The sequence below is a fragment of the Rhinoraja longicauda genome, chromosome 23 (assembly GCF_053455715.1).
Source record: "Rhinoraja longicauda isolate Sanriku21f chromosome 23, sRhiLon1.1, whole genome shotgun sequence".
Taxonomy (NCBI): domain Eukaryota; kingdom Metazoa; phylum Chordata; class Chondrichthyes; order Rajiformes; family Arhynchobatidae; genus Rhinoraja; species Rhinoraja longicauda.
Genome location: NC_135975.1, coordinates 21,516,333 through 21,528,862, shown reverse-complemented (window position 1 = coordinate 21,528,862; position 12,530 = coordinate 21,516,333). Strand labels below are relative to the sequence as shown.

At 42.6% G+C, this 12,530-nt stretch overlaps 1 protein-coding gene across 2 annotated transcripts in view; it reads right to left on the bottom strand.

The window, feature by feature from the left end:
* Nucleotides 1–12,530, bottom strand: part of celsr1a (cadherin EGF LAG seven-pass G-type receptor 1a) — a 286,490-nt gene that overhangs the window by 120,872 nt on the left and 153,088 nt on the right. For both annotated transcript variants that reach the window (XM_078419812.1, XM_078419813.1), the window contains exon 4: nucleotides 5,037–5,259. In XM_078419812.1, coding sequence (XP_078275938.1) covers nucleotides 5,037–5,259 — 223 coding nt within the window. The remainder of the gene's footprint in view (nucleotides 1–5,036; nucleotides 5,260–12,530) is intronic.

The following is a 12,530-nucleotide window of genomic DNA, read 5'->3' as shown; positions in this document are numbered from 1 at the left end:
TTGTTTGTTCCTGAACTACAGCCAAAACTGTACACGATAGCGCGACAAATTTAGGCCCACCTTATTCACCATCGTCCCTTTGGTGCTAAAGGAAGAAGTTTCATTGAAATCAATGTTATATATTTAAAGTTATTCACATTTTAAAGTTTAAATCTATCTCCTAGGGAGGGAGGGAGGGTGTGGAGGGAGGGGGGGAGGAGGGAGGATAAGGGGGGTTGAGGGGGATGGATTGGGGGGGCGGGGAAGGGGGAAGGAGGGAGGGGGAGGGTGGGGGAGGAGGGAGGGATGGGAGGGTGGGGGAGGAGGGAGGGAGGGGGAGGAGGGAGGGAGGGGGAGGAGGGAGGGAGGGGGGAGGGTGGAGGGAGGGGGGAAAGAGGGGGGAGGGGAGGGAGGGGAGATGGGAGGAGGGAGGGGGAGGAGAGGTGGGGGAGTGTGCTGCGCCAATGCAGAAGAGGTTTGGGCCCAACGAACGGGTCCACTTGGTCTAGTCACTTAATAAAAAGAAACCTAATGCTGGAACTTCCATGGGGGCTTCCATATACTTTCTATATCTTCCCTCAACCTCCTGCACTGTTCTGCTTAACTATGGAATGATCGTGGTCAGCTGAAGTAATCCATAGTGTGACAACCAAACGTACAACAATGAAGAGGATGCTGTCAGAAATCCATGTCAATTTGAAATCAGAATTATTTCTTAACCAAACTTACCGACTTCCACAGATATCTCGATTACATTATCCTCCCACCCCACCTCTCACCAAGACGCTACCCCTACTCTCATTGCTTCCGTCACCACCGCATCTGCTCCCTAGATGAGGCTTTCCATGCAAGGGCACCTGAGACGTCCACATTCCTTAGTGAATGTGGCTTCCCCCCCACCGGCCTCCACGTCTCCTCTGTGTCCCGGAGTTCTGCTCTCACTCCCTCTCTCCAGACGCAACAAGGACAGAGTTCCAGTGTTCCTTATCTTTCACCTCACCAGCCTCCATATCCAATACATCATCCTCTGACATCTTCACCTCCAACGTGATCCCAACACCAGTCACATCTTCCCATCACCTCCCCTTTCCGCTTTCAGCCGAGCCCAGAAATCACAAGATGGTTAGAAAAAAAACCATTAAAATAACGGATGACTTTTCAGGTCGAGACCCTTCTGAAGAGTCTGAAGAAGGTTCTCAACCTGAAACGTCACCCATTCCTTCTCTCCAGAGATGTTGCCTGTCCCACTGAGTTACTCCAGCATTTTGTGGCCATCTTTGGCGTATAACCAGCATCTGCAGCTGCTTCCTCCACATTATAATAACGTAGCACAAGTACAGTAAGCAACTTGACTTCCCAGTTAACCATTTTCTCATTACTTACAACGAAGAAACAAAATTGACAGTGGGAAAATATCTGAGATGTCATTTAAAAATGTACTGCAGAAATAAGCATCCATTCTAAAGTTAAATGAATGATAGCTAATATAAAATTCCCTTCTTCAAACTGCTTAAGGGAAGTGAAAGAGAAAGAGATCAATAGTTTAATGAGATCATTTCATTGCCAGGCTTCAAGCTAACACCAATGTTAAAGCGCATCAATTGTCCACTCTTGGCACGACATCAATCAATCAAGCCGTGTGTCTATACTATGTCATATTATCGCTAACGTTCACACTTGCAATGTGAAGATACTTGCTCACGTTCAGGAAAGAAATGTCCAAGTGCTTATTCCATGTCAAGACAGTTGCATAAGAGAATCATGCACTAGCAGCTAACACTACAGATTTGAATAGTAATGGTTTTCCACTCATTCATATAATAATATGAGTGGTTTTCATATAATAATAAACATTTACTGTAAGAGTCCTACCCTGGTTTGTCCTACCAAAATGCAATACGTTGCGTTTCTCTGAATTAAACTCTTATCTGCATCCAACAGCGTCTGCAGTTTCTTGTGTCTGACATTTCTTGGCCCATTTGTCCACCAAATCAAAATCCCATTGTGATCATTGATAACCTTCTTCACTGTCCACTACACCAACGATTTTAGTGTCATCTGCAAATTTACTAACCATGCTCCTACATATACATCGAAATTATTCTCACCCAGGCTACTTCAACAAAATCTCTTAAACCAATGACCTTAAGCACCATGAGGGGCAAGAATAGCAGTTACCTGGCAACACCACCACTTGCATGTCCTGCGGCAAGTTACACAACTGATCACGTGGAAGTTTGCTACTGGTCCTTCATCACTGCTGGGTCCAAATCCTTAAACCTTCTGTCTAACAGCACTGCGATAGCACCTTACCAGTTGGACGACAGCAATTCAAGGTGGTGGCTTCACCATCACCTTCTCAAGGCCATTTAAGGGGGGGGGGGGGCATAAATGCTGGCCCCAGATCCCAAAATGAATTAATTCGCACATATCCTTATCAGTTGTTCGTCCAATGCTCCCCACTCACTCAGTGCTGAGATATTTAGATTACACCTTTCAATCTCAACTCTAGTCATGACTCTCATTGTTCGTTATTCCCCTTGTGCAGAGTCTTGGATTTTAAAATCAGATGCAGGAGCCTGAACAAAGTTAGGGGGGGAGAGTAATTAGATAACATGTCACTAGAGCACAACTGAGGAATGCATGGGTTGAATGAACAATTGGAGAAAGTAAATGTAAGATCATGATGGCAAGGATTATTCAAAAGGATATTTGAAAAGTTTAGGGAGTCTCCTTGTACACATATTGCATTGTAGACAAATATTGTGCAACACTGAGTTTTATAAACATATTGTAAAAAGTATGCAATATATTCAGGAAGCCATAATTGATCTGGAGGAACAGAATTTTAGGCATAACTGGGGACAACTGCCAACTGAGTAAACAGGTGATCCGCATTACGAGGATGTGTATAACACTGTCCACTATACCACCAATTTACATTCAATCCTTCTCCATGGATTGTCACCTTGTTGAGGTGGAGAAGCTGATGTGGTCCTGAGATCCTGAGAGCGATGCCGTCTGGAGCTACGCTCCTGGTAGGGTCACCCATGGCGGTAAGGTCGAGGGGGAGGTCCCTCACAAAGAGCGACCCAACCAAGACCTCAACGGTGGAACAGGCGGAGGATGATGGCTGACTTTAGTAGAGTGTCACAACAGCAGGGAAGGCGGATGAAGGCTGCAGCAGAAAAGAGTCCCCGGTCGTCTTGGATTCCATGCCACTGGATCCTGACCCAGATCTGTCAAGGACTGTGTGGTGGCCATCTGTGCACCAGTCTACCCACGTTAAACAAACAACCCACGCACAGGCATCCTCTATGGAGAGGACAGTCATACTCGCTTTGAGTGACCGCCGATGATGACCAATTTACAGCACTTTGCTGCTGAACCGCATGGATCATTTACTACAGTGCACTGCACCGCAGTGAATCTACACATGCACTGAATCAATTAGCAGGTTGAGCAAAGATGCTGAAAGAGACTGTAATCCCACTGGGGTTTTCAAAAACAAAATGCTTGGCTAATTAGCAATTTCCATTGTTTAAAAAAAAATTATGGCAATATGTCAAATATTCCACATTTCTATTTCTCTGTACACATTTCAGAATTTGCAATTTTATTTCCAAATCCCTCGAGTACTCTGCCTGGTTGTCTCCATTCCAGCACAAGAACAACACACATTCTACAAGAAGACTATTAACCTACAGAAAGACACAGAGAGTGACTCAGTGGACAATCCAAAACCCAAATACTTGCCACATGGTTATGCCATAATACTATGATTTTTTTTTTCTGATGTCTTTGTTGTATTAATTCCGTGATAACTGCACTGCACAACTTTCCCCAGAGATGGATGTGGCCAATAACTATTTGTGCTTTAATTGACTCTCTGGGGTGCCAAGCGTAGCTACCACAGTGACGCCAACAGGTTTTGTGAAGGGCTCCAGAGCTGGGACAAGATGAAATAAATGGAGAATAAAGGTATTTGAAATCTAGCAAGCTGCCGATTATATGCAGGGCTCCCCAATTCATTAGCATGCATGAAGTAACTCTTGTGCAAGGTAGAGCAATGAAAGACATTGTCCAGTATCTAGACTATTTTGTAGCTCCCTGGGAAAGTGCCAAGCTTATCATTTAAAATCAGGCCAACCAATGAAAGAGTACAACTCAGACTGAGTGAAATACAAATTCAAGTAAAATCAAATAAATTTGCAGAGTTTTCTTACAGAAATATATCACCAATCTGATCATATTGTGCCAAAAGCAGTTTACAATTCCTGATTTACTCACAGTGTACAGCACACAAAAAGGCGTTGCAGCCCAACTTGTCCATGCCGACCAAGTAGCTTAACCAACTGGTCCCACTCGCCTGTTTGGGCCCATGATCCTCCAAATCTGTCGTATCCACGAACCTGTCCAATTGTCTTTTAAATGTTGTGTCTTTTAAATGTCGTAATTGCACCTGCCTCAACCAAGCTCTCTGGCAGCTGTCTGTAAGGAGTTTGTACGTTCTCCCCATGACCGCCTGGGTTTTCTCCGAGATATTCGGTTTCCTCCCACAATCCAAAGACGTACAGGTTTGTAGGCTAATTGGCATGGTATAAATGTAAATTGTCCCTAGTGTGTGTAGGATGGTGTTAATGTGCGGGGATTGCTGATCGACGCGGACTCGGTGGGCCGAAGGGCCTATTTCAATGCTGTATCTCTCTAAACTAAAAAACGAATCTACTAATGAAAAAATTGCCCACCATGTAATTTTAAAATCTTTCCCCTCTCACCATAAACCTAAGCCCACTAACTGTATACCTGGTCTGGTGAAAAGACTATGTCTTTGTCTATGCTCTTCGTGATTTTACATGCCCATATAAGGTCACCTACAAACCTGTACGTCTTTGGAGTGTGGGAGTGTTGGAAAATAACCAAGTGCAAGTATAATGACAGGGTTTTGCATCTCTGACAGCTACACCAATTTAAGATTAAGACTCTCAATCCCCAACTCATGCCACTTTCCCTGGGAGTGTTAATCACATGAGCTTCTACTAGTCACTTATACTTACATGAGGGAGACGGTGAAATGAAACCTTTGCCGGAGACCCTTGAAAGTCACAAAGGACTGTGGAGGAAAGCTCCGCGTTGTCATTTCGCAGTAGGGCCTCTCATATTCACCGGATGTGCATTCACACCTGAAGCCACCAACAAGCAGATTGATACAGGTTCCTCCATTCTTGCAGACACCAGGTGCACATCGGCCTGACCTGGTACACACTTCACAGTGTTCTCCTGAAACACAGGACAAAATAAACAATCGATCATTTAATATCATGCCCAGCCAGCACTCACAAGAGTCATAGTCATGGAGTCATAGAGCGTGAAAAAAGGCCCTTCAGCCCAACTTGCCCACAGTGACTAACATGTCCCATCTACACTAATCCCACCTGCCTGCTTTTGGCTCATATTCCTCCAAACCTGTCCTATCTATGTCCCTGTCTAATTTTTTCTAAAACGTTTCTTAAATTGGTTCTTAAAGATAATTGAAAAATTGCACATTTTTGTTTACTTTGTCTAGCATTTCTCACCCAAATGCAGTTCATGAAAAAACAACATTCTATTGAAAAGGCAGATATGAGGCTCATCTCTACAGATCCAAGTCAACAGTGCCTCGGCCACTGCTATTTAATGGAAAATGAATCCAGTCCACCATGTTTGCAATTGTGCTGTCACACTAAGAACTAACCCTCTCTGTAGCTACTGTTATGTTACAATTGGCTCAAAGTGTTACAATGGCAATAAATCAACTTGAATATTTGACATCAACAAGCACAAAGCTACGGTTTCAAACTTCCTCCACACTTGATTCTGCTAGTTTCTAGAAATTATTATAAGCAGGCACATTGATACTTAGAACTTCACAGTGAACAGTAGGGGCCTGGGGAATGGTGTAGAGCAATGGTATCTAAGAGTACAAGTACATAGTTCTCTGTTCGTAACATTGCAGGTAGTTTAGGCGGTGAAGAAGGCTTTTGATGTGTTGGCCTTCATCAGTCAGGGAATTGGTTATAGAAATTGGGATATTATTTTAGTTGTACAAGACATTGGAGAGGACGCTTTTGGAATATTGTGTTCTGTTTTGGTTAGGAAAGGTGCCATTAAGCTGGAAATACAATACAATACAACACAATATATCTTTATTGTCATTGTACAGGGGTACAATGAGATTAGGAATGCGCCTCCCATACGATGCAATAATTTAGTTAATTTAAACAACAGCAACCCAACGAAACAAATTGTAACAGTTTTAGTGCAGAGAAGATTTACGAGGATGTTACCTGGACCTGAGTGCCTGAACCATAGGGAGAGTTTGGGCAGGCTAGGATGTTAGTCGCTAGAGCTCAGAAAGCTCAGGGGTGTTCTTATAGAGCTCTATAAAAATCATGAGGGAAATAGATAATGTGAATGCACAGTCTTTTTCCCCATGGTAAGAGAATCAAGAAGTGGAAGGCAAAAAAGACACAAAGCGCTGGAGTAACTCAGCGAGTCAGGCATCATTTCGGGAGAACATGTTTAGGTGAGCTTTTCGGTTCAGGATTCTTCTTTAAGCTCATTAATATTAAATGTTGGGATAAGGAATAGCAGCTGAATTATTATTTAAAGCCTGTCTAAGTCACTAGCATTCTGAAGCTACCTCTGGCAAACATTCCAGGGAAATTGGCAACTAGAAACACTGCCTGAATGACTGGTGGAAGCAGAGGCAACAATCACCACCTGAGGACCAGATCAATAAAAATATGTGGATTTGTAAAGCATCTTTCACACCACTGCCGCTGGTCAGGTTTTGCATAGCTAGGAACATAACCTTCTATTTGATAGATTTTAACAATGAAAACAACTCTTTCTTTGTAATAGGAACACCAAACAAAATTTGGAATGGAAATTATTCAGTTTGTTGGACCTTTGCCAGTAAGTGAGAAATGCCACAAACTACTTTATCAACTTATAAAGCCCATGATGTCATTCCCACTATCGTTCATTGTGCCTGAACTTCACTTTTATAAGCTATTGAAAAAAAAATGTTCAAAACTTGGCAAATTATTTCAAGGAAAAAAATCCTGGTTTAGCTGTGGGTACATGAATTTAATTAGGCCATTTACCAAGTCTCACATGCCAATTAGTGTCGTTGCAAACACCATCAATTAGGCTTTTCATTTTCAAGTGCCATGACATTTCATCACTAGCCTTCAATGTTTTGTGATCATTTGGCATACATGGATAGGACAAGAGGCAGTCTCGAAAAGGGGAGATTGACCCTTTATCCAAAGAGCAAGAAAAGTTTTTTTTTCTAAATCCCATAAATTAATTTTAGCCCATTGTCATTCTTTCAGTAGGCTTCCATTTCATTGCCTGTGCATCTTTAAAAAAATGTGCAAAATATAAACTGGAAACCAAATATTAGCAGATACGCAGCAAAACCAGTGAATTTTGCAAATTCTTAATTTTTAATTAGAAAACTCTTGACATTCAGATAAATGTATTCAATTTTGAATATTCTGCAGGACTTTATGAATGTTTCACTGTGTGCCACTCTGCATGGAAAAATATAAAATGCTTCATATTGTTCTTAAATAAAATTATTTCTATTGGCTAAACATCAATTATGCTGTTTAAACGATTCTGTTCAGCTTTCCCCTGGGAGCCTTCAAGCACATTTCTGGTTCTGTTTAGAAAGAAAATCATAATGCACTATATGTATCGTGCTAAAAGTTGATTCCAAACAAGCGTTTGCTTGGAATTGAAAAACAGGTGGCTATTTGGCACTGTAAAAGAGTTAAAGTGTTTATCCCTTGAATTTTCAATGCCCAACAAGTAATGTTTAATTTGGTTGATGTGCCCTCTTAAAGCTGCTTGTTTCTAAGCAATCAATTGTTATTACTGTACATGCACTCCATTGACGTGCATGCTGCATGGGTAACAATACAAACACGGTGATCTAATAGTATCTGGGTAACACTGACAAAGTTCATACAGCCAAAATCACAAAAACACATGAAAAAGTTCCATCACATTTACCAATTCAGTTGATGAGCCCACTGTATTTAAGAGAGCACAAACGACACTCTTTTGAAAGCCATATTTCATAATTTCTCAGACATATTAAAGACACTGTGTGTACAAAACATTCATTTCCCAACCACAGGGTATTTTTTGTACTACTGCGATAATTATGAATATCCAACTGAATGTATTTCAATGGGGCTACCAGCAAAAGAATATTTATCATTGTTTCTTCCATCAGGGTCATGTTATATTTCAGTGGTATGTTAATTGAAAAGGCAAATTAATTCATGCACTGCAAGTAGAACAGTGGAACACACAGTACGGGGTTATAAGAGGTTACAGTGTCATTTAACAAGAGATTTGTGAATCCTAGTTTACTGATGGCACAAAACTAAATGGACAACTGAAAACTTATGCTTTTAAAAAATCTGAAATGGAATATGGGCAGATGAAGTAAGTGGGCAAGGAAGTGGCAGATAGTAAAATGTTACAACATTTTAGCAAAGTCAATGCTAATAAAAATATTTTAATAATTGTGAAAAACAGATAAAAGTTGGAAGATTAAAGAATTTGGGTGCATTGTTACACACAACTATAAATGAACAAATCATGGCAAGTGATGAAGTCAGCGTTATCTCAGCAGGACATAACTGGGGAAGGGGGATAGCATTGGAGCTCAGCATGAGGGTGGCTGGAATTAGGATGGAATTAGGAAGGCCAGGAGCATCAGGGGAAAGGGGTGGTGAAAGGTGAACACCCTCATGTTTGAGAGGGAGAGAGACTGCGGATGAAAAATTAGAACACAGAACAGTACAGCACAGGTTTGTGCTGAACATGATGCCAAGTTAAATTGATATCAGCTACTCGCATGTGATCCACATGCAGGCAATCTCTGCACTCCTGGTGCCTTTCTAAAAGAGTCATGAGTGTTTTATTGTCATATGTCCCCGATGGAACAATGAAATTCTTACTTGCAGCAGCACAACAGAATATGTAAACATTGTACACTGTAAACAATATAATAAACTAGAGAAAAAAAAGTTCTGTGTGTATATATATACACACATACAAATACACACACACACACACACACACACACATATATATATATGAAAACGCAAACAAACGTACACATACTTACACACAGAAAAACAAACAAAGCCTCTTAAATTAGCAACCACATGTAGTGCAAGATGTGTGCAGCATGAGCAACAAGGGAAAGGATTGCAGGGCAGGCAGGAGATCGGGAATACTGTGGAAAACGGGTGGGGGAGTTTCAGTGCAGCACTGCGGTAGTCGGAGGATTTGGTTAAATTCCCTCTTACTTGTAGATCCCCTGGTTTAATACTGCAGACAAGGACCATCTTACCCCAGGAGTCTCAATGACCTGCATGCCTAAGACAATGTGGTCCACGTTCCACTGCAAAGCTTCAAAGGAGCATTTCATGGAAAATAACATCATCCCATTGTTCCCAGTGCAAAGATCGCATTGGGATATAATGGGTGACTGGCAACAGTGTCCAGATGAATTTCAAGATCTGGATATCGTCTCAATCATGATTACTCAGTTGAATAATTATCCAAACACATGGGGCTGAAGAAGCAAATGCTAATATACAAATATACCATTTCAAACCCACCAAGCCAAAATGACATCCTGACAACCTGCCCCAAGCCGTCTTCAGGTTAGACACTCACTAAACAAAATGTGTAGGAAGGAACTGCAGAAAAAGCTTTCAAAGGTTTCAAAGGTCTTTCATTGTCACATGTTCAATGTTATCAGTTAATATGCCACCAGTTCGTGACAAGGACAGGTATCTATTAATAATGTCCTTTAAGAAACATTAGAGGTGAATATACAAATGGAGACACAATTTTATATTCACAACCATAACCTTTACCTTTGCTAAAAATAGCAAACAGAAGGAAAATATGTCAGTTGGTATTTTCCTCTCGTGATTGGCCCCAGCACTGACCGGAACCAGAGCAGTCGGAAAAATCTCCATGGATGAATTAACTGAATAAACAACAAGGACAATGAAGGTCGTTCCATCAGTCCCAACGAGAGAAATGTTTTCACTTACAGACAATTACACTGAAAAAAAGTTAGCATGACAATGAGCTATGTAACGCCTGTTGATATTGTGTTATTACTGATGCCATTTGTCATTTGATGCAGGAAGGGATGGAGGGGCAGAAATACTGAAGGGACAGGAAGTCTGGGGGAGGGTAGATAATATTGGGAGAAGGGGTGAGGATGAGAGGTATCAATACAAAGTTGATTGGAGGGAGAAAAGTGGAAGAGGCAGTGGGCAAAGACATCTGTGCTTGAGCCCACCCCAGAGTATGTCTGTTTTTTAAAGTTTTGAGATACAGCATGGAAACAGGCCCTTTGGCTCACCGAGACCACACCAACCATCGATCACCCGTTCACACTAGTTCTATGTTCTCCCACTTTCTCATCCATTCCTTACACACATGGGGCAATTTGCAGAGGACCAATTATCCTATCAACCCTCACGTCTTTGGGATGTGGGAGAAAACTGGAGGAAAACCACACAGTCACTGGAAGAATGTGCGAACTCCACACAGACAGCACCCGATGTCAGGATTGAACCTGGGTCTCTGGCACTGTGAGGCAGCAGAACTATCACTGCACCACTGTGCCACCCAGGCCAGTGCATGTTGATGTGCATGCAGCAAAACTGGGTCTCTATCATCCTGGATGCACTTGTTACTGGGCCAAGAACTTGCCTGGTCAAGTCCTGAGGGCAACTATCGCACAGTCACACACATTCAGCTGCCACTCTTCAAAAAGAAGACATAAGGGAAGGTATGACTGGCCAATAGAGAGTAGAGCAAGACAACCCCAACAGAATTGTCCTGACTAAATGTTCAGAGCACATCCTGCCACAGCTAACAGTGTGCCATCTGGGAGAGGGGGACACAAGCCCTTGTCGTGATGATTAAGTCATCATCCCAGGGAGAGACTGTTTGAGCATCTGCATCACCTCCTGCATGACAGGTATGGGTGGCTCTGGAGAGGTACTGATGGCTGTTGTGCTGACTGCAACATAATCTGTTTTGCTATCTTCTGACCACTAGACAACAACAGGAACAGAAGTATTGCTGTAAGCAAACCAATGCTTAAGGAATTCGTTACGATGACTCTTCCAAGTGAGTACCTTCAAGACTACCTCCAGCCAGCAGGAGCCAGCCAGTGGTGCAGCAGTAGAGCTGCTGCCTTACAGCGCCAGAGACCCTGGTTCAATCCTGACTATGGGTGCTGTTTGTACGGAGTTTGTACGTTTTCCACATGGTCTGTGTGCGTTTTCCCCGGGATCTACGGTTTCCTCCGACACTCCAAAGACGTACTGGTTTGTATGTTAATTGGCCTGGTACAATTGTAAATTGTCCCTAGTGTGTGCAGGATAGTGTTAGAGTGCAGGGATCACTGGTCGGCACGGACTCGGTGGGCCGAAGGACCCATCTCCCCGCTGTGTCTCTAAACTGAACGAAACTAAATTTGCATCATTGCCTTGAGGCCAGGAATACTAGTCAGTACAGGAATACTAGTCAGGTTCCCAGCACAACAGGCGGAGGGCAAGGGTCCAAGGCAGGTTCCCAGCACAATAATGCTATTAGTAATGCCACACTCTATACGGAATGGTATAATCACTCATTTTAGTGCTAATTCCATGAGTGCTCTCTTTGCTGGGAATGCACCCTGAGCCAAAGGTAACAGCACAAAATGACCATGGGGGTTCTAGTGGATAAAATACAATAAGTTAATTACAGTGCATAATCAGAACTAATGGAATGCTAGTTATTATTACAAGAAGTATGTAGGAAGATTTTGATGCAACTCCACTGTGCAATGGTGAGAGTGCACACAGGGTTTGGTTCTATGCTTGAGTTCTATACTGCTGCTATAGGAGCAGTGCATAGAAGGCTCTCCATATTGATTCCTGGTGTGGAAGGGCTGATCTATGAAGAGAGGTTTAGAAAGTTGGGCCAACACTTACTGCAGTGTGGAAGAATGAGATGCAATCTTAGAAATGAAAGTTTTGTGGTTTTGAAGGGGATTAATAGGATAGATGCCAAAAGGAGTTTCCCCTGGCTAAGGTAGTGTAAGAAAATAACTGCAGATGCTGGTACAAATCGAAGGTATTTATTCACAAAATGCTGGAGTAACTCAGCCAGTCAGGCAGCATCTCAGGAGAGAATGAATGGGTGATGTTTCGGGTCGAGACCCTTCTTCAGACTGATGTCAGGGGGGCGGGACAAAGGAAGGATATAGGTGGAGACAGGAAGACAGTGGGAGATCTGGGAAGGGGGAGGGGAAGAGAGGGATAGAGGAACTATCTAAAGTTGGAGAAGTCAATGTTCATACCGCTGGGCTGCAAGCTCAAGATCCCCTGGCTAAGGGATCTGGAACAAGGGGATGCAGATTCAGAATAAGAGGACACCCATTTCCGAGGTACGAGGAGAAATGTCTT